This window comes from Neovison vison, chromosome 4 (genome assembly GCF_020171115.1).
Source record: "Neovison vison isolate M4711 chromosome 4, ASM_NN_V1, whole genome shotgun sequence".
NCBI lineage: Eukaryota > Metazoa > Chordata > Mammalia > Carnivora > Mustelidae > Neogale > Neogale vison.
This window is the reverse complement of record NC_058094.1, coordinates 179,150,586-179,173,794: the sequence shown is the minus strand read 5'-3', so window position 1 is coordinate 179,173,794 and position 23,209 is coordinate 179,150,586. Positions and strand designations below refer to the sequence as shown.

At 38.4% G+C, this 23,209-nt stretch overlaps 1 protein-coding gene across 2 annotated transcripts; it reads right to left on the bottom strand.

The window, feature by feature from the left end:
• Positions 1 to 289: 289 nt before the first annotated feature.
• On the bottom strand, positions 290 to 23,209 carry NUP42 (nucleoporin 42). Of its 2 annotated transcripts, XM_044246212.1 has the most exons (7): positions 22,959 to 23,209; positions 19,957 to 20,185; positions 18,158 to 18,252; positions 12,155 to 12,231; positions 11,328 to 11,414; positions 8,501 to 8,585; positions 290 to 1,141 (listed from the first exon to the last, which is right to left on the bottom strand). In XM_044246212.1, exons 1-7 carry the CDS (start codon positions 23,068 to 23,070, stop codon positions 576 to 578), a joined length of 1,251 nt encoding a protein of 416 aa, XP_044102147.1. In that variant the 5' UTR covers positions 23,071 to 23,209; the 3' UTR covers positions 290 to 575. The 2 variants fall into 2 exon arrangements, with proteins under 2 accessions (XP_044102147.1, XP_044102148.1); XM_044246213.1 differs by lacking the exons at positions 18,158 to 18,252; positions 22,959 to 23,209 and adding an exon at positions 22,692 to 22,785.

The window sequence follows — 23,209 nt, the reverse complement described above, 5'->3', positions numbered from 1 at the left end:
ATGGTAGTCCATAAGAGAGTCAAAATTGGAGGGGGAACAAAATTATGAGGGGAAAATGCCTTGTTGGTCTGAATAATAAAAAAAAGTTTAAAAACTATTATTTCTCTAAGAGAATTTTCTTTAACATGAAGGATAGTCATGCTATTGATGTTTATTTGATAAGCAAGCTAAATATTTAAGCATTTTTTCCCCTCATGGCTTTAGAAATGATCTCCTTTCTAAAAAATAAACAAATATATATATATATGTTTAAAGGTAAACCTTTAAATGTTAAGACAGTAAAGTGATATAGAATGAGAAAAGCACTTTATTCAGTGCACACTAACAGTTTTTTTCGATTCCATTCATAATTGAATTTTAAAAAAACCTCTTGCAGAGTACTTTTTATGCTTTACTTAGAAAAAATATTGAATTTCAAGACCCCTAAAGTTATTAATGAGAGCTTATATTCCTTTTAAGTATATATGTACATATATACATATATATGTATATATTTAAATCACTTAAAGCAATTTTATACAAACCACTCAGAACAATTTTAAGAGCTGTTCTTTTCTGTATTTAAAATTGTCCTTTCAAATATTTAGAAGTTCCATAGGTGGTGGCTTTAAGGGAATTTTTCCTAGAGTAAATTTCTTGGATTGAAATTGCTCCAGTTCTTCTGCTGTGAGTTGATCCTTGGGTGTGAATAATTTGTTATCTGTTGTGGTGCTGCCATTTGAGACTGGGAGAGAGGTAGATATGCTATTGTTTCCAAAGGTGTTGCTAGATGACTTGGAAAAAGCAGTGTGGGAATGTGAACCTAGACTACCAAAACCAGCCACAGAAGTACCACTTCCAAAGGCTGGGGCCCCTGGAGCTCCAAAAGAGCCTGCTGCCATGGAAGTTGGAAATCCTGAAAATCCAGGTGATCCAAAACCAGTGGCTGCAGGACTTTTAAAAGAAAATGAAGCAGCAGATGTGATTGCAGGTTTCCCAAATCCAAATGCTGGAACAGAAGTAGTGATGGCAGAACTGGCAGAGGGTGCAGCTCCAAATGCTGGAGTATTCCCGAACATAGGAGGACTTCCAGAAGGGGCAGAGCTTGGTTTAAAACTAAAATTCTGAGCATTAGCACTGCTGCTGTTATTCACTGGAAAACCTACAAAAATCAGAAAAAGGAAAAAATAACCTATTATAATAAAGAATGTAACCATATTAACCACCCCTTCTTTTTCTCTTATTTCTACCATGTTTGAATGTGAGAAACTTATTGGATAGAAGAAGTGAAAAGAAGAAGCTAGAACAAACCCACTAAACCCTGTTGTCCTATCTTTCTGCTATATCTGACCTCATTTGATCATCCTCACTCATGGGTACAGCTTTGAGAAACCTCTGGGATTAGAAGGTGGACTTTAACTTTCTGTTTCAACCTCAAATAAATCAGCCACATCCATTATCAAAGAAGTAACTCTTTCCTTAGCTATATTCTTTTAAGCAAATATAGAGTGGTCACTTCATTTCAGTTTCCTCCTGTATAAATGGAGTGATTCTCAAGCCCCTTCCAGCTCTCAACTAAGACAAATCTGATGAACTTGTACTCTAAAAATTAACATCTCTAGTTTTTGGCTAAAAATTTTCTGGAGTTGCCATTTTTATACTTTTTATGACAGTTCAAACTCCTCAGTCCTAATTTGCCTTTTTGTCTCTAAGAACCACTGTTTACCTCTGTCATACTAACTTAAAACAATTTTTCTTTTAAATTAAAAAAAAAAGTGATACAGTATTGTCACTTGAGACAATATTATACTGTTATGCACTGTGAAAAGAAGGTCCTCAATGTGCTGCTACCATAGCTACTATGTACTCTGATAAAACTTTTGAAAAACCATTGCTAAAATATGCTCTGAAAGCCTGAGCCACAGGGTCTTTCAAAAATGTGCCCAGTCTGACCCCTATTTCACAAATGATTAATGAGCCAAATTCTCTGAAGCTCCATTATAGAAGGCAGTAGAATCTGCAAGGATGATTTAAAAATCACTTAAAGAGAGGGAGGAAGATGGTGTAGAAGTAGGAGACCTTACTTTTCTCTGGTCCGTGGAATTCAGCTAGATAGCTAAAAAATCATTCTGAATACCTGTGAACTCAACTGGAGATCTAAGAAAAACATTGCTGCAATTCTACAAACAGAAAAGTGACCACTTTCTGCAAGGTAGGAGATGCAGAGAGGTGAATCCAAGGTGATGTATCAGAAGATAAATGGCGGTGGGTGGGGGGGCAGTTTGCAAGCTGGCTACCAGAAATTGATACAGCAATGGAGCACAAAATGGGAACTTTTAGAAGTCTGTCTATCCAGGTGAGGGAAATGCCTGCCTGAAAGGTGCTCAGGTGGTGAAGCAGGGCAGAATCCTATGGGGGAGAGTGTGATCTCAGGACCCCAGAGCGCAAAGGAAGACCTGGGGTGCCTTAATGTGGCAGAGTTCCCAAGCATAAGAGTGGCAAAGCCAGCTACAAATGGCAAGCTCAGGAGTGGGCTTTCTGCTCCGTGTTGCCATAAACCGCAAATTGTGGCATGGCTGGGCAACTGTTCTCTGAGCAGGGGCCCAGCGAGTGGCAGAACTGTGGTGAGACATCCCCCTCTTTGCCCGTGGGGAGGAGGGGTATGGGTATGAGCTGCAGAAGTCTGCAGGCTTTGGAGACTTGAAACAGAGTTGCATGCCTGAGATAGAAACACTTGGTCACAGGCTGGGTGAGCACAAAGTGCTAAAGGAGACCAAGAAGACAGCTTTTCCCTGAGGCCGTACTGAGGAGTGCGGGTTATGAGCTTTTAGCTCTAGGGTTAGAGACTGGGACGCTGCCATTTTCATTCTCATCCTCTAACACAGCACAGAAAGCCTTCAGGGAACAAAAGCTACAAAGAGCAATCTGGAGTGCTTACACTTAGTGCAGCTCCCTGGCAAAGGCAGTGCAATTCTCCCTGAGACAAAGACACCTGAGAATCAGTGCAACAGGCCCCTTTCCAGAAGATCACCAACATATTCAGCTAAGATCAAGTTTACCAATCACAGAGAACTACAAAACTTTAGCGCTAGGGAAAAACAGTACATAGAATTCATGTTATTTTTTAATGATTCCTCAGTCTTACTTTTTTTTTTTTTAAAGGCTTTATTTATTTGAGAGAGAGAGAAAGCACAAGCAGGGGGGAGGGGAAGGCAGAGGGTGAGAGAGAAGCAGGCTCCCTGCTGAGCAGGGAGCCTGATGTGGGGCTTGATCCCAAGACCCTGGGATCATGACCAGAGCCAAAGGCAGACACTTAACTGAGCCACCCAGGCATCTTACAGTCTTTCAATTTTAACTTTTTTTCTTTTTCCTTTTCAAGCAATTTCTTATTTTATCAACTCTTTTTTAAGATAAGGATGTCATACATCCTGCTTTTTTTTTTAAAGATTTTATTTTTTTTATGTATTTATTTGTCAGAGAGAGAGAGAGAGAGAGCGCGAGTGCACACAAGCAGGCAGAGTGGCAGGCAGAGACAGAGAGAGAAGCAGGCTCCCTACGGAGCAAGGAGCCCAATGTGGAACTTGATCCCAGCACTCTGGGATCATGACCTAACCCGAAGGCAGCGGCTTAACCAACTGAGCCACCCAGGCATCCCTTGGGTGAACCTAGACTACCCTTTGCAACTCTTTCAAGTATTTTTTAATTTTCATTTTTATGGTTATATTCTATCCTATCATTGTATTTAATTTGATTTTTGTATATACATAAGTTTTTCTTTCTTTACAATTTTGGGATCTAATTTTCTAACAAACAGACCAAAATATACCCAGGATCTCTTGTATTGCTCTGTTCTGTTCATATGTCTGATTATATTCTCTTTGTCTCTCTCTTTTTAATTTTCTTTTTGGCTTCAGGTTTCTTCTGATTTGTTTACTATCTATTTCTCTGGGGTCATTGTTTCTATTTTAGTATTTTGTTCTCTCATTCATTTATTTTTCTATAGACAGAATGACAAGACAGAAAAACTGACTTAAAAAAGAAAACAAGAGGCAGTACTGACTGCCAGAGACCTAATCAGTATGGATATAAGTAAGATGTCAGAACTAGAGTTCAGAATAACAATTGTAAAGATACTGCTGGGCTTGAAAAAAGCATAGCTGACACCAGAAAGTCCCTTTCTGGAGAAATAAAAGAACGAAAATCTAATTAAGTTGAAATAAAAAAGGCTATTTATGAGCTAAAATTAAAAAATGGAGGCTCTAACTAATAGGATAAATGAGGCAGAAGAGAAAATTAGTGATACAGATGACAAAATGATGGAGAATAAAAAGGCTGAAAAAAAGAGATATAAACAACCACTGGATCACAAGGTTCAGGAGATAAGGGATACCAAAAGTGAAACTATATTAGAATAATTGGGATCCCAGAAGAAGAGTAAAGAGAGAGAGGGGAAGAAGGTATATTTGAGAAAATTATAGCTGAGAACTTCCCTAACCTGGAGAGGGAAACAGGCATTCAAGTCCAGGAGGCACAGAGAATCCCTCTCAATATCAATAAAAATAAGTCAACACTTCAACTTATAACAGTGAAGCTTGCAAATTTCAGAGACAAAGAGAAAATCCTGAAAGCAACTCAGGACAAGCGGTCCTTAATCTAGGAGGGTAGAAACATTTGAGTGGCAGCAGATACATCCACAGAGACCTCAAGGCCAGAAAGGATTGGCATGATATATTCAGGGTGCTAAATGAGAAAAATATGCAGCCAAGAATACTTTATCCAATAAGGCTGTCATTCAGAAGAGGACAAAAAAGAGCTTCCAGGACAAACAGAAACTAGAAGAATTTGTGATCACTTAACCAGCCCTGTAAGAAATATTGAAGGGGATACTTTAAGTGACGAGAAAGCCCAAAAGTAACAAAAGACCAGAAAGGAGCAGAGACAATATACAGAAACTGACTTTATAGGTAATATAATGGCACTAAATTCATCTTTCAATAGTTACTCTGAATGTAAATAGGCTAAATGCTACAAAGGACATGTTATCAGATTGGTTAAAAGAGCAAGACACGGGATGCGTGGGTGGCTCAGTTGGTTAAGCCGCTGCCTTCGGCTCAGGTCATGATCCCAGCGTCCTGGGATAGAGTCCCGCATCAGGCTCCTTGCTCAGCAGGGAGCCTGCTTCTCTCCGTCTCTGCCTGCCACTCTGCCTGGCTTGTGCATACTCTCTCTCCCTGACAAATAAATAAATAAAATCTTTGAAAGTTTTTTTTTTTTTTAAAAGATTTTATTTATTTATTTGACAGAGATCACAAGTAGGCAGAGAGGCAGGCAGAGAGAGAGAGAGAGAGAGAGAGCGAGCAGAGAGCCCGATGTGGGGCTCAATCCCAGGACCCTGGGATCATGACCTGAGCTGAAGGCAGAGGCTTTAACCCACTGAGCCACCCAGGTGCCCCAATAAATAAAATCTTAAAAAAAAAAAAAAAAAAAAAAAGCAAGACACATCCATATGCTGTCTGCAAGAGATTCATTTAAGCCCAAGGACACCTTCAGATTGAAAGGGAGTGGGTGGAAAGCCATTTATCATGCTAATGGACATCAAAAGACAAATTATATTTTAAACCAAAGACTGAAATAAGAGATAAGGAAGAACATTATAACATAATTAAAGAGTCTATCTAACAAGAAACCTAATAATTGTAACTATTTATGCCCCTACCATGGGAGCAGCTATTTATAGATAAACCAGCTAATAACAAAATTAAAGAAACACCTTGATAACAATAAAATAATAGTAGGGGACTTTAACACCCCACTCACTGCAATGGACAGATAGTCTAAGCAGAAGATTAACAAAGAAATAAGGGCTTTAATTGATACACCAGACTAGATGGACTACAGATATATTCAGAACATTCCATCCCAAAGCAACAGAATACACATTTTTCTCTAGTGCACATGAACATTCTCCAGAATAGATCACATCCTAGGTCACAAATCAGGTCTCAACTGGTATCAAAAGACTGGGATCATTCCCTGCATATTTTCAGACCACAGTGCTTTGAAACTGGAACTCAACCACAAGAGGAAAGCTGGAAAGAACTCAAATACATGGAAGCTAAAGAACATCCTATTAAAGAATGAATGGGTCAACTAGGAAACTAAAGAAGAATTTAAAAAATTCATGGAAACAAATGAAAAGGAAAACACAATGGTTCAAAAACTTTGGGATGCAGCAAAGGCAGTCCTAAAATATACAGCAATATAGGCCTTTCTCAAGAAACAAGAAAGGTCCCAAACAGAGAACCTAACCTTACACCTAAACTAGCTGGAGAAAAAACAGCAAGTAAAGCCTAAACCCAGCAGGAGAAGAGAATCAATAAAGATTAGAGCAGAAATCAATGAAATAGAAACCAAAAGAATAGTACACCAGCTCAATGAAACTATGAGCTGGTTCTCTGAGAGAATAAGATTGATAACCCCCTGGCCAGATTTTCCAAAAAGAAAAAAGAGAAAGGACCTGAATAAATAAAATCATGAATGAAACTGGAGAGATCACAACCAACACCAAAGAAATACAATTATAAGAACATATTATGAGCAACTATAGGCCAACAAAATAGGCAATCTGGAAGACATGGATGCATTCCTAGAGACACATGAACTACCAAAACTGAACCAGGAAGAAATAGAAAACCTAAACAGACCCATAACCAACAATGAATTTGAAGCAGTCACCAAAAATCTCCCAATAAACAAGAGTCCAGGGCCGGATGGCTCCCCAGGGGAATTCTACCAAACATTTAAAGAATAATGAATACCTATTCTTCCAAAGCTGTTTCAAAAAGCAGAAATGGAAGGAAAACTTCCAAACTCGTTCTATGAGGCTGGCATTACCTTGACCGCACCAAAAAGGAGAATTACAGACCAATATCCCTGATGAACATCAATGTAAAAATTCTCACCAAGATAACAGCCAATAGGATCAATCAGTACATTAAAAGGATTATCCACCATGAACAAGTGGGATTTATTCCTGGGCTGTCAGGGTGGTTCAACATCTGCAAATCAATCAATGTGATACACTACATTAATAAAAGAAAGAACAAGAACCATATGATCCTCTCAACAGATGCAGAAAAAGCATCTGATAAGTACAGCATCCTTTCTTGATTAAAGCTCTTCACAGTGTAGGGATAGATGGAACACACCTCAGTATCATAAAAGCTGTATCTTATAAACGGAAAGCCCACAGTGAATATCATTCTCAATGGGGAAAAACTGAGAGCTTTTCCCCTAAGGTCAGGAACATGACAGGGCTGTCCCCCCTTACCACTGCTGTTCAACATAGTACTAGAAGTCCTAGCTCCAGGAATCAGACAACAAAAAGAAATAAAAGGCATCTGAATTAGCACAGAAAAAGTCAAACTCATGTTTTGCAGATGACATGATACTCTATGTGGAAAACCCAAAAGACTCCACCCCTAAATTGCTAGAACTCATACAGGAATTCAGTAAAGTGGCAGGATATAAAATCAATGCACAGGGGGGCCTGGGTGGCTCAGTGGGTTAAGCCGCTGCCTTCGGCTCAGGTCATGATCCCGGGGTCCTGGGATCAAGCCCTGCATCGGGCTCTCTGCTCAGCCGGGAGCCTGCTTCCTTCTCTCTCTCTCTCTGCCTGCTTGTGATCTATCTCTATCAAATAAATAAAAAATCTAAAAAAAAAAAAAAAATTTAAAAAATTTAAAATCAATGCACAGAAATCAGTTGTATTTCTATACACTAAGAATGAGACACAAGAAAGAGAAATTAAGGAGTCAATACCATTTACAATTGTCTCCAAAACTCTAAGATACCTAGCAATAAGAGGCAAAGGATCTGTACTCAGAAAACTATAGAACACTTATGAAATTGAGGAAGACAAAAGGAAATGGGAAAACATTCCATCCTAATAGATTGAAAGAACAAGTACTGTTAAAATGTCTATGCTAGCTAGAACAATCTATACATTCAACTGAGGGTTCCTGGAGGGGAGGGTGTTGGGAGATGGGGTAACTGGGTGATAGACATTAAGGAGGGCACGTGATACAATGGGCATTGGATGTTATATGAGACTGATGAATCACTGAACTCTACCTCTGAGACTAATAATACACTATATGTTTGCTTTTTTTTTTTTAAAGATTTTATTCATTCACTTGACAGATCACAAGTAGGCAGAGAGGCAGGCAGAGACAGAGATGGGGAAGCAGGCCCCCTGCCGAGCAGAGTCCAAAGTGGGGCTCGATCCTGGGCTCAATCTCAGGACCCTGGGATCATGACCCAAGCCGAAGACAACCCACTGAGCCACCCAGGCGCCCCTATACTATATGTTAATTAAATGAATCTAAATTTAAAAAAATTAAAAATAAAAATATTTTAAAAATTAAAAGCCACTTAACATACCTTCAGATTTTATGATCTAAAACCTCTAAAATCCCACATTTCTAAAATTAATGAAGTCTTGCATTACTTTATCATTTACCTGGTGATCCAAATGTTACTGCATTTGTACTGCCAAATCCAAATGCAGGTGCTGGTTGATTTATTCCATCCTTTACATCTGAGAGCTTTAAAAAAAAAAAGTAGGCAAATAATAAAGTAATTAATGAATAATTCTTTTTTTAAAAATATTTTATTTATTTATTTGACAGAGAGAGATCACAGTACACAGAAAGGCAGGCAGAGAGAGAGAGGGAGGGAAGCAGGTTCCCTGCTGAGCAGAAAGCCCAATGCGGGATTAGATCCCAGGACCCTGAGATCATGACCTGAGCCACCCAGGCACCCGATGAATAATTCTGAATTACCTTTCCCATACACTTTATAGGCAAATTCAATTTTTAAAATGTATACTTAAAAAATATGTTTAACATAGAAAAATGTCCACAATATGAATATGCACAGAAGAAGATAGACCAATCTCAATGAGGTAAGAACAACTGGCTGATGAATTATGGGTGATTTTAATTTAAGCTTCTAAAATATTTTCTAAATTTCTTCAATGAATATGTTTGAAAATGAAAAAAAATTTTATTAATATTTTTTCAGTGTCTATAGGTTAATTATCAAGAAACCAAGATTTCACATAAAGGGCCTTTAGAGGCTACCCAATCTGCTTACTCTAATACTTGACCTCAAGCTGATTCATAATTACATTAAAAGCTTACTATTGAACTCTAGTAAATATTTCCTATTCCTGAGAATACTTTTTGTTCTTGCTATTTTCTACACTAGAAATGTTTTTCATCTGTGCATAGTGAAATCTTAATCTCCCTTAAAAAAATTTTTATTTATTTATTTATTTGAAAGAGAAAGCATGAGCAGGGGGTGAGCGGTAAAGGGAGAGGGAGGATGAACACTCCCCACTGAGCAGGGAGCCCGATGTGGGGCTTGATGCCAGGACCCTGAGATCATGACCTGAGCCAAAGGAGATGCCCAACTGACTGAGCCACCCAGGTGACCCTTTAATCTCCCTTTTGAGGAACTTTCCCTTACTCCTTACCCCCAAGAATCTTTTCCTGATCAACTCAAACAGATATGATCTCTCTCATTTGGAAGCCTCAATAGCATTGTTCAAAAATCAATTCCACTGAAGTGTAGTTTATAAGCAATAAAGGGCATCTGTCATACATACATATATTTCAGTGAGTTCTGACAAACTTATAGCCATGACAATCAAGATTTAAAATATTTCCATCACCCTTCAAAGATCCCTTGTGTTCCTTCTCAGTCAAGCCTCTCCCAAACCCTAGGTACCATGAACCACTCATCTCCTTCCAATCACTATAAATGAGGTTTGTTTTCTCTTTTCTAAAGATTTATAAAGGGGCGCCTGTGTGGCTCAGTCACTGTCTGCCTTTGGCTCAGGTCATGATCCCATAGTCCTGGGATCAAGCCCCGAATTGGGCTCCCTGCTTGGTGGGAAGCCTGCTTCTTCCTCTCTCACTCCCCCAGCTTGTGTTCCCTCTCCTGCTGTCTCTCTCTGTCAAATAAACAAATAAATCTTAAAAAAAAAAAAAAAAGATTTTTAAAAATTTATTTATTTAAGAGAGAGAGTGAGTAGGAGGGAGGAGAGAGAATGTGAAGCAGACACTGCACTGAGTGCAGAGCCCAACAAGGGGCTCAATCTCACCACCCTGAGATCATGACCTGAGCTGAAATCAAAAGTCAGATGCTTAACTGACTGAGCCACCCAGGTGCTCTGATGAAGTTTGTTTTCTTTAGTTTTTCATATAAATGAAATCACATAGTAGGTACTTTTTTTCTTTTTTGGTCTAGCTTCTCTCCCTCAGTTCATCAACAGGTAAATAGATAAACATATACATATGCTGGATTAAAAGAACAAAGAATTAACTACTTGGCATAAAGAATAAATACTGACACATTCTAAGCCCCTTGTGGGTGGACTGTTCAGGACCCTCCTCACCTCTGGAGGGGCCCCTAGAGAGCTGACAAAGGGCAAGGATGTTCTAATCCCAAGGGAAGTTCTGTAGTTCTTTGGACTCAGTTATCTCTTCTACATTAGCAGTGGTGAGCTGGGCCACCTCTCACATAGGGACAGAATACTTCCAATATGTCCTACTAAATTTAAATGGCATCATAACAACTAAACAGTGAAGAAATGAGCTCACCCAAAAATCTGTTTAGGAAGTACATATTTAAGAAAGGGGTGGGTGCTGGAATGGTCACATAGTCATTTATTAAGTTACACAACCACAACTCTCATATCCTTTTCAGAAAGTAGAAGCATAAATCAGCAGGGAAACTGTAAACATCTTATTTCAAAATAAGGTTCCTAAAGAGTTTTTATGGGAATAAAACATCATAACTTTAGTGATAGAGATAATGAATATGCTACAGTCGGGACCATGTATCTTTGGAGACAAGTGGGTATGTATCTACTAAAGACATTTCTATATAAGTCAGGGAACATATGGTGAGTGTTTTTCAGTCACAAAAGTATACATTAGTCTAAATGTATATTCATATCATTTTTCAGAGCAATTTCTTTGTAAATGCTGATAATGTTACATACTTAAATTTATATATTTTCAAAACTAGACCACCGAAGTAAAAAACTTTACCCTAAAAATAGTTTTAGGAAAGCAAAGTTATCTGTGCTTTTCTGACTAAGGAACAGAGAGAAAGCAATTCCAGGACTGTGACTTTAAATGATGATACAGTCTTGAGAATGTGTGTGTATAATAATTCCTGACAGAGAATTTTAGTTTTGCTTTCCAAATTCAAAGTGAAATTCTCTGCAAAAAAGCAACAGATAAGATACTTCCAGTAGAAAACTCTCCAATACTCACCAAGGCTATGTTAGTTGATGTATTTAGGCTCTTCAGTTCATTTATTCTATTTCTCCATTGATTTATTAACTGTTGGAGGGAATTTAGCTGAAGAGAGAAGACAGAAAAATAATGAGTCAATTTTGAGTGTTTTAACTTTGTTTCTCCAACAACTTCATGTCTTTACTTGCCAAAATCACAAAAAGTTTATAAAACATTTTTATGGCAAATTGTACTATTTGCCCAAGATATTCCGGCTATAGTTCCCTCCCTGTTCTCCAACTCCCGATGTCCCCTGGTTCAGAATCTCAAGTATGTGGCAGCACAGAGAGAGTTATATCTGGATGGGAGGCAAACATGGGTACTAGTAGAAATGCTTGATCATGAGCATAGACAACACAAAATACAGTTTATGTCATTTCCTTCAGCACCAAACTTACTTAAGCCCAGCTTTTTTATTTTTTGACACCTGATACACGAGAATGTTAATATGACAGACGGTGTCTTTTTTTCACTTTGTTTTTCTAGCATTCATCATGGTGTTTGTACCTAAGAGACGCTCCATAAATGTCAAATGATGAAAGGGTCTGACTTCTAGGAATAACCGCTATTATTTCTAATAAAAATAGTGACATTCCTAGTTATATAGCCAAAATATTAATTATTACCATGTTAGATAACCAACCAATTTCAAAGAAAGTAATTTAGAAAATATAAATAGCCTTGTCTTGAGAAAAATTCTAGACCTCATTCACTTTGCCAACATATAAGCAAGCTACTACAAACAGAGAAGACAGTAATTAACAGCTCAGCTGGTTTCAAGGTAGATGAATAGGAAACAAACTTACATAACTCTGTAAGTTACTGCTGGTTAAGAAGTTATGGTATTCAAGCCTCAACTCCTCTGGTGAAATGTCTGTAAAACCTGAAGTGAGGAATCAATTGGAATCTTTAAAATAAATAACAATACTTTTAATATTATAGTAAAGCTAGAAGTTCTAGACAAGAAAATATGCTGATGCTGATCATAAGGAAATTTTTATAATCATAAGGAAAAATTTCAAAGCCTATATTCTAATGTTGAACAAAGTATAAAATTAAAATAAAATACAATTGGATATCTGATTTTCAAAGGGAGAAATTTTCTAAAGATAAATGGGATGGAAGGAATAACAAAGAAAAGAAAGAGTTGACCCCATACACATTCAAACTTCTGTCTAAAAAATATTCTGCATGCCAGAAACTATAAGCAAAACTAAAAGGCAAATGGTAAACTGAGAAAACCATGACTGTAACATGTATGACTGGAGAAGAGCTAATGTCAATGTATAAATAGTACTTACAAACCAATAAGAAAAATAAGTTAATATGGGCAAATAAACACCCAACTCATAAAAAAATTCAAATAGCCAGTAAATAAGTAAAATAAAAGAGTTGATTTAAAAATACAACTAAAAATAGAGACAAAATGCTTTACTTAATGGAAAAAATTAAAAATGGATGGTATTATTAAGGATGTGGTAAATGGATATTCTCCTAAATTGCTTTTAAGGGAAATAAAAAGGTATTTTTCTGGGAGAAAAATTGTAAATAAGCATCAAATGTCTTAAATATGTTTACACCTTCTGTCCTTAATAGAATTTCTAGGATTTAACCTGAGGAAATAATTAGATATACAAACAAAGAGTTTAATGTATGAAGATGTTCATTCTAGTATTTTTAGTAGTAGAGACAAACTGAAAACAACAAAGTAGAATGAATACAAAACTAGATTATGATCCTAATTTTATATATTTATATGTATACAGGAAATATGGTTGTGTGTGTATATTTTGAAAGAAAAGACTCAAAAATGTTATAGTTATCTCTATGAAATCAGGTGATCTTTATTTTGTTTACATATTTCTGTATTTTTCACGTCTTTTATGGCACCAGCCATAAATTTATAATTAGGAAAACTTCTAAAGAAAGTTCAGGATGTTTTCTACAGAGAATTACTCATATCCCACATATCATTAACTCCACAAACCCCTAAACCCCAGAATAAAGAAAAGACTAAACGTTCAAATTAGAACATTGGATTCTTTTTTTTTTTTAAGATTTTATTTATTTATTTGACAGATCATTAAGTCGCCAGAGCAGCAGGCAGAGAGAGAGAGAGGGAAGCAGGCTCCCTGCTGAGCAGAGAGCCCGATGTGGGGCTTGATTCCAAGATCCTGAGACCATGACCCTCTGAGCCGAAGGCAGAGGCTTAACCCACTGAACCACCCAGGTGCCCCAAAACCTTGGATTCTTCTAACAATTTATCTTTATACCATCTTTATTAACTGTTCAGGCCAAAAAACCTAGGAATCCCCTTGCATTTCTCATTCCTCATATCTAATTAATCAGCATCCTGCCAGTTCTCTCCGAAACGGAACATGGATTTGACCAATTCTGTCTCCACTGCTAGTAACGATAATTCACTCAGTCACAAGCATTTGTCTCCTAACTCATCTCCTTACCTCTATATTGCTTTCCACCCCCCACCACTCCCTACACACCATTTCTTTTCATACAACAGTCCAAGTAAGTTTTTTCTAATCAGATCATGTCCTTCTCCCACTTAAAGCTCCACATGGCTACCTAGAACAATTAGGCCTAATATGATGGGGCTCCTGGCTGACTCCATGGCCTGTGTCCTATAACTCTTTCCTTTATTCACTCTCCTCCAGTGGTTCAGGCCTCACTAGTCCTCAAACTTGCCAACCTTGTTCCTACAAGGGCCTAAGCACTAGTTGTTCCCGTTGCCAAGAATGTTTTCCCCAAATAATTCCCCTAAGTGACAACCTTCTTTTCACTTAGGACTCATCTTCAATACTGTCCCCTAAGAAAGGATAAACACTTTGGCTAAAGGAATGCTGTCCCTCAAGTCACTTTTTCCTCCTTCCAGCTGTTCCTCCTCTGAGCCCCACAGGACACAGAAAATTATGTGAGTGAGTATTTTCTCAATTCTCTCAAGGGTGATACAAAAATAATATCATTTTAGATGCACAGGAAAAATTAATTCATTATAATTGATGTCTAAGGACAGCAGTTGCGTGCCTGGGTGTCTCAGTAGGTTAAATGTCTGCTTTCAGCTCAGGTCATGATCCTAGGGTCCTGGGATGGAGTCCTGCATCGGGCTCCCTACTCATGCATCTCCCTCTACCCCTCCCCACTGCTTGTGATCTCTCTCTCAAATAAATAAAATCTTAAAAAAAAAAAAAATCCAGGACAGCAGTTCAACACCTTCCTAGTCTCATGACCCAAATATATTCTTAAAAATCATTAAAAAACCCCCAAAAGCTTTTGTATATATAGGTTATACATATCAATACTGACCATATTTAAAATGAAAAATAAGAAATACAGAACACAGTTATTAAATCACATAAAAATAAGAAACCAGGGGCGCCTTGGTGGTACGTCGGTTGAGCATCCAACTCTTCATTTCGTCTCAGGTCATGATCTCAGGGTCATGGGATTGAGCCCTGTGTTGGGCTTCATGTTCACCTTGGAGTCGACTTGAGATTCTCTCTCTCTTCCCCTCTTCCCCTACCCTTCCCCCTGCATGCACTCTCTCTCTCAAATAAGTAAATACATCTTAAAAAAAAAAAAAAAAAAGGAACCAACTACATATCAACATAAATGAAAAAACTAATTTTCAAAGCAAAAAAATTAAAAATTTAGTGAAATGAGCAGGATTGTCTTATGTTCGCCAATGTTTAAATATACCGTAATTTAAAAATATTTTATTGCTAAAAAATGGTAACCCTCTTCAGAACTTTCAGTGGGTCATCAGCTTTTTGCGGATGGAGGGTCTGTTTGTAAATTATTTTACGTTTGACTTTAATAGAAGACAGCTGGATTATTCTGCTTCTACATTCAATCTGTTGCAATATGTTGCCTAATTGAAGTATATGAAGAAAGTTTGTTCTAATACAGATAAGTGGTTGGAAATGGAGGACTTAAATAGCTTTTTCAGGGAATTATGGACATTCTTTTTTGACACTACCTCAAAACTTGAGAGGCTGTAGTTTCTTAAAGGTTAGCTATAATGCAAACTCAAACCATATTCATTAACTTTTTGTACTACTATATTAAATCCAATGGTTTATCTTGCGCTTAGAATGGATTTTTCAGCCATGCATAATTTTCACTTGAAAGCCTGAATTTTGTCACTGGCAATAAACAGTCATTTTTTGGTACGCCTGGGTGGCTCAGTTGGTTAAGTGCCTGCCTTTGGCTCAGGTCATGACCCCAGAGTCCTGGGATCCCACACTGGGCTCCTTGCTCAGCAGGGAGCCTGCTTCTCCCTCTGCCTGCTCTGCCTGTTCTGCCTGCTGTTCTCTGTGCTTTTGCCCTCTTTGACAAATAAATATATAAAAAAACTTTAAAAAAAAAAAAAAAGATTGGGGCGCCTGGGTGGCTCAGTGGGTTAAACCTCTACCTTCGGCTCAGGTCATGATCTCAGGGTCCTGGGATAGAGCCCCGCATCAGGTTCTCTGCTCAGAAGAGAGCCTGCTTCCCCCTCTCTCTCTGCCTGCCTCTCTGCCTACTTGTGATCTCTCTGTCAAATAAGTAAATAAAATCTTTAAAAATTAAAAAAAAAGGCTAAAAAATAGACATTTTTTCTTTGAGGTGACAGGCTTACTTCATTAGTTTTTTAAGAAAATGTTGCCAAATACCAAAGTCTTGGTAACGAGAGTTATCAGTCATTCTTTCAAGTAAATATTGTCTGTGAAAAAAGTGGCTAATTGAGCTCACAACGCAAATGATAACCTTAGTGTTTTTCCTCAAGACAACTATTATATCCGAGTATGTGGCAGAAGCACTTATGTGTGCTTCCCATTTTGTCACACAGATTAAAAAGGTGTGCACTCAAGGGTCAAGATTAATAAAATCAACATTTTTACTTCTTTATCAGAAATTTTAAGTGAAAAAAGGCGTTAATTTTTTTTTTTTTAAACAGTGGTGCCTGGCTGGCTCAGTCAGAGGAGCATGTGACTCTTGATTCAGGGTTGTGAATTTGAGCGCTGGTGGTATAGTGGTGAGCACAGCTGCCTTCCAAAGTTGTGAATTTGAGCCCCACACTGGTTGTAGAGATTACTTAAGTAAACAAAACTTTTAAAAAAATGGTTTTGGGGGCGCCTGGGTGGTTCAGTGGGTTAAGCCTCTGCCTTCCACTCGGGTCGTGATCTCAGGGTTCTGGGATCGAGTACCGCATTGGGCTCTCTGCTCGGGAGGGAGCCTGCTTCCTCCTCTCTCTCTTTCTCTCTGCTTGCCTCTCTGCCTACTTGTGATCTCTCTCTGTCAAATAAATAAAACTTAAAAAAAAATGTTTTTTTATTGACTACTATAGTCTGCTAGTACAGTAAGTTGCCTCTGTCTTGATTCACACTAAGATATAAGTTTTACCCATCAATGTTTTTGTACCAATAGTGCAAATGTCAACAGAGTGAAAATGGCAATTAATGTCTTAGTACTATTATGAAAATTGAATTTTGAGCCTTTAGAATGCTCTCAGGAATAGGGTTGCCAGACTTAGTAAATAATAATACAGGATACCCAGTTAAATTTGAATTTCAGATATACAACACTTTTTTAGTATAAGTATGTCCCAAATATCACATGGAATATTCAGATACTAAAAATATTATTTTTTAGGGGAGACTGGGTGGTTTAGTTGGTTAAGTTGGTTTCAGTTCAGGTGTTGACCTCACGGGTTGTGGGATCAAGCCTGGTGTTGGGTTCCCCGCTCAGCAGGGAGTTTGCTCCCCTCTTGCTTTCTCTCCCTCTGCCCCTCCCTTGGCTTGTGCACTCTCTCTCTCTCTATAATAGATAAATAAATCTTACCAAAATTAAAGAAAAGAAAAGACTAGTGAAATTATCTTATTTATTTATATTACTTATTGTCTCCTTCCTTCAAGAATATAAGCTCTGTAAGGGAGGGACCTTGTCTGTCTTGCTTATCACTATCTTACAGCTAAGAATAGGGCCTAGCACAAAAGAAATTCTGTAAGTATTTTCTTGAATGACTGAGTGAATAAATAACTAAGGACTGATGTGATACCAATGCTCATAGGGAAATGAGCAGGTAGAGCTGAGAGAGAGCAGGGATCCCAGAGTTCTGAGAGATTGCAAAGGCGCTCATCTGCTAGGTACTTGCTGTTTACTCTGTAGGGCAGACGCCCAGGACCACCAAAGAGGGATCAGAAGTGTAGTGCTCTAGGTTTCAACTCAGAAAGGGCTTAGGGACTATGAACCAAAGAAAACAAGGGAAAAAGGGCGTTCTAAACAAATGCTATCCCTGTAGTCCAGTTGAAGTTCTTTATCTTCAAACATTATCTCCAGGACAGGTCTCAACATGCTTTATGAAAAATAGCTATCTTTAGAAGAAAATATAGGGAAGAAAGGGAGAACAGCATCAGGCAGCCACAGCCTTAATGACAGGTAAGATGTGAATCTTCAGGTCACTGCAGGCAGCTAAGAGATTTTGAAGTTGTACCCATAGGCAAACAAGAAAGCAGAGATTCTTCGGGGGCTTACAGAACTGGAATTGTGGTGGGTACTGATTTCAGTATTTTCTCATGAGAACTATGTATCTTAAATGAACTGTATCTTAAAAAAAAAAAAAAAAAGAACAGAACTGTATCTTCTAGTCCTTATTTCTGAATTACGAAGTTCTGCCAGAATACTGGAATACTTGAAACAATGTCCAAACTTTCTTAACTGTAGCTAAGTTTGTAGTTAGTTTACTTGGCATGATCTTGGTTTTAGAAAATAAGAGTTGTAAAACATATTTTAAAAACATACAATTTCTCAATTACCTGAAATATTAGGTTTCTTTTTCATTGGTGAATAAACAGAAAACATCCACTGTCCTGATGATTCCCAAATTTCCATATCTTTTATAATTCCTTCCCTGGGGAAAAAAAAAGAGCAAAGGATCTTTTTCATCTGCTTGTTAAAATTTATTGTTTATAATTTTCAATGATTGAAATTCTAAATTGTAGTAAATATGTAATTTCAGGTTAAAAAAGAAAAGATATTTATTTTTAGAGAGAGCAGGAAAGAGTACACATGCAAAGGGGGCTGGAGAGGAAGAGGGAGAAGCAGATTCCCCGTTGAGGGTGGAGTCTGACACAGGGCTCAATCTCAGGACTCTGAGATCACCACCTGAGCTGAAATCAAGAGTCAGATGCTTAACTGACTGAGTCACCCAGGTGCCCCTAGATTTTTTCCATTGTATTTTCTGAAGACTATTCTTTAGAGCAGAATTTATGAACTAAGAACTATATTTAATGATTTTAAGTATTATAATATTAAATAAGTTAATGGTTTTGGTTTTCCAGTAAATTGAACCATTAAGCAATAGATTTGGTAAATGAGAACTATCAAACTACACATATTTTAAAGAACTAAAATATACAATACTAATTTTAATCTTTCTTCGTTCATTATCATAAACATCAATAACATTTAACTGGGAAAAGAAAGAGCCACATATTGCATGGAGCACTGTGTGTGGTGCATAAACAATGAACTCTGGAACACTGAAAAAAAATAAAATTAAAAAAAAAAAGGAAGACCCACGTAATATAGAACCATAAAATTTTAAAAGTGGGCAGGACTTTAGGATCATTTTGTCTAATTCTCATATTTTGCAAAAAGGGACAACAGACCCACACCCATATAGTTAATTTATTGGCAAAGTGATGGGTAGATTCAACTCTAAATTAAATGTTTCCCTCCCCCATCAAGAATGTTACAATTAATAAAATGAGAGATACCACAGAGATAACTGTACTAAATTCAGGATTTTTACAACATCAAATACAGGAACGTGGGCTTTGTTTGCTCTTTTACCTTTTTTTAAAAAAATCAATTGTATATGATATATGGATCAAAATGTTTAACACTCATTCTAATTTATTATGAGAAATAAAAGACTAATGAATATATTTAAGTACTGTCCTGGGAGCTGAAGCAACAGTTACAGAATGCCAGGGACTATTTTGGCACAAGTCACACATTCTACTATGATCAGGAAATAATAGGGAATCTACTCTACAGTAATGAAGGAAATCAAATGAAACCGGTTTCAACGGGGGTAGTGGAAGTAAAAGTTTTAGGAAAAATATACCAGATGCCATAAGTGACCACCAAGAGTACAAGTGACCACCAAGAGTGCTTTAAATTACCTCATACTTTGTGAAGAACTAATAATATACAACAAACTCAAGCAAAACTACCTTAGAAAGATATTCACAATATAGTGTTATCAATAGAAAAATGGAAAAAGCATAATTAGCTCTGAGAAGTCATTGCGCTGGTATGGAAAGGGGACATATTTTTAAGGGTAAATACTATGACATATGCAAAATAGTGGTTATCTCTAAGTGATAGGATTGTGGGTGCTTTTTCTTCTTTTTGCTTATTCTGAATTTTTAATGATTTTTTTTTGAAGATTTTATTTATTTATTTGACAGACAGAGATCACAAGTAGGCAGAGAGGCAGGCAGAGAGAGTGCCCCAATATTACTTCTTTTTAAAGAAAATATTATAGGTACTTTTGAAAAAAAAAAAAAGGAAATGGGTAGTAATTTCTCTGAAGGCTTCCACTTACAGAAGTTTCTTTTCATCTTTCTGCCCATCAGGGCTGGATGAAGCAAATGGGTTCTGGGACACTCCAAACCCTCTGTTCCTGCTAGTTGAAGCTCCAGAATTGAAGGAACTAAAAGATGGCTTTTCTTGATCTCTGCTGCCCCCCCATGGTGTTGATTTGGAGAAGCTGGATGGCTGGATAACGCTGGAGTATCTTTGGCTGGTGGTATTCCATCCACGTCTGTTATTACCTGAAAATAAAGAATAAAACAATTTTATTGGCAATACCTCTTTTAAACCTCTAAAAATTTCATTATATTATCTTACTATGGGCAGACATTATACAAAGATTCAACAAGCACCACACTGCCACTCATTTTAAATCAGAAAACTCTTCATTTTTGACTTACATATAGTTACTTGTAAACAACAAATCATGTAATGGTCTAATGGCACATTTTGTTTAACAAGATTGAGAGAAGTGCAAACCCTGAGGAAAATAATGATATATTAGTAAGTTCAGCTGATATAAGCTTATTAAGTAAATAATTGCTTGATAGTAGATTTAGGATGTATCCTAAATCATAAACTCCTTCAGGATAAAAAGCTGTCTTAATCATTCTTTGCTCTCTTACAGTGCCCTATAGAGCAGTAACATCGGAAAATGGACAATGTATTAAAGAGTTTGTTGAATATGAAAAATTAGATTCTACCCTCTATCCTTGAACAGATGCTTAAATCTACTTGACTCAGTCTTCCCTCTGGGGAAATAACATCTACCCACCTATCTTTCACAGGGAGATTATAATTTACATGTGAATAAAATGCATTCAGTTCTATTATCAACAGATTCTAATATTTCATAATTATCATAATGAAGCAATAGGATTCTCTTCCCTTGTCTCTGTATTTTAAAAAATTGTGGGGCACCTGGGCAGCTCAGGTGGGTTAAGCACCTGCCTTTGGTTCGGGTCATGATCCCAGGGTCCTGGGATTGAGCCCACATCAGGCTTCCTTTGCCTGCCACGCCCACTTGTGCTCTTTCTCTGTCAAATAAATAAATAAAATCTTAAACTACCTCATTTACTCAGCACTTCCCAGTTGGAACCAAGATAATTTGCTTTGTTTCTGACTGAATTAAGAGATATGCCATGAAATGTATTAAAAACTGGAATGATGAGAGATATATTCCTTCATGAAAATTCATCTCCCAACTCTAAAACTACCTAATAAAACCAAAGAGAAAAAAGAACAGATTGCTGGGCCAGACCCCTCATTTAAGGGTTAATGGTATTTTATTTTTCTGAAGTTCCAAATTCGTTGGGGGATGACACAACTGAAGAAGTTCATTCTTTCTTTTGTATATAGCTTTTGGTCTTCATTTATTAATTACAGAAGCATTCATTTCTGGGAGATACTGTTTACTTGTTGAGTTTTATTTATATTTTCTTCATCCATCAACCCATTAAATATTTGCTTTCTAATTACTACATCTATAGTGAGTCTCCACAGAATGTCAAATATTAAGTAACATTTTCCAAGGAAATACGTTCCCAAGTATCAGACCCCGAGTCCTAATTTTTGGCTTGGAATATTTCACAAGACTAACTGTGGGTGATGCAAAAGGCCTGTCTTCAAGAAGAGCGATCAGACGTGAAACCACTATGCAACACAAATTAAAGATGAGACGAACAGTCCTAAAAGAGGGAAGGGAAGGAAAGTAACAGAAGGGGGTCAGCATCTTGTGATACTTTTAAGGACTAAGTTCCCATCCTAAGAAAATAAAAACCTATTTATTCATCTGACCTTTAAAACCTTGCTTTGCGTGGTTTCATTTCTGATCCCTCCTTTCCTTGAACGCCGTCCTTTCACCTCATCCACAATTGGCTTAAATATTCCCAAAACTTTGACAATGACTTAGACCCAGGGAGTAGGATAACGCGGTCCTCCACACCCCTTCTCTCAGACCTCAGAGTCCTTCTTCTTTTTTTAAAATCTTATTTATTTATTTGACACACAGAGACCACAGGTAGACAGAGAGAGGAAGGGAAGCAGGCTCCCTGCTGAGCAGAAAGTCCGATGCGGGGCTCGATCCCAGGACCCTGAGATCATGACCTGAGCCGAAGGCAGAGGCTTAACCCACTGAGCCACCCAGGCGCCCCTACCTCAGAGTTTTTTACTGGGCAACTTCCAGTTTCACCTCCAACGTTACGAGCACTTACATTCGCCTAGGGTGGAGTTTTTTTTTTTTTTTCCCTAGGGTGGAGTTTTGCAGCTATTAGATTGTTCGAAGGATGGGCGCTTGGGTGGCTCACTGGGTTAAGCCGCTGCCTTCGGCTCAGGTCATGATCCCAGGGTCCTGGGATCGAGTCCCGCGTCGGGCTCTCTGCTCGGCAGGGAGCCTGCTTCCTCCTCTCTCTCTCTGCCTGCCTCTCTGCCTACTTGTGATCTCTCTCTGTCAAATAAATAAATAAAATCTTAAAAAAAAAAAAAAAAGATTGTTCGAAGGAGTTTGCGACTTCCCCAACGTTAAGCATGCAGGTTGTGACCCCAGCTGCTAGCCTCTCTCAAAAAAAAAAAGTTCAGTAAAAATTATATTTAGGGTGTCGAGGGAGACAAAAGCAGTACGCAGAAGGGTAGGAAAGCAAGGAGGCGTCTGGGTCGACCTACACCAATTCTCCGGACCATCACCACGCACAGACATGAGAGTTTTGACACATACTTCCGACCTAAAAACTCATTGTTTCGCATTCGTACCAAAGGCCAAGTCCCCGTCTTCATCCCCTCAACTACAACCAGCCGAATCCCCACACAGCGGAGAGGAGCACCGGAGAGAACCTGTGCCGGGCCTGTGGGCGGGACCGAAAAGGGGACGACGCCAGCACGTCATCGTCACCTGACTGGTGCGCCACCGCGCTACGCCCAGCGACGGGCCCCACGACGGACGCCCGTTCTCAGCCCCACGGCCCTGGCTCCAGGCCTTCCCCAGCTCCACCGGCGGCGGAGGATGGAGGGGCATGTCACCTGAGGGCTGCTGCTGCCGTCCTCCGCCCGCACCCCCGGCGCCGGGATGTTCGTTCCAGCACCGGTCTCCAAAGCGGCACCGGCCTTGAAGGAAGAACTGACAAATGGTCATAGCCGACGGCGTCGCCCACGGAACGGTCTTCAGTCAGCACCCTCAGCGGAGGGAGAGCCCAAAGCAACCGAAGGTCCCTCCCTGCTACCGTGACGTCATCTTCTCGCGTCCCCACCTCCCCCCTTCTCTCGTCCTGCCC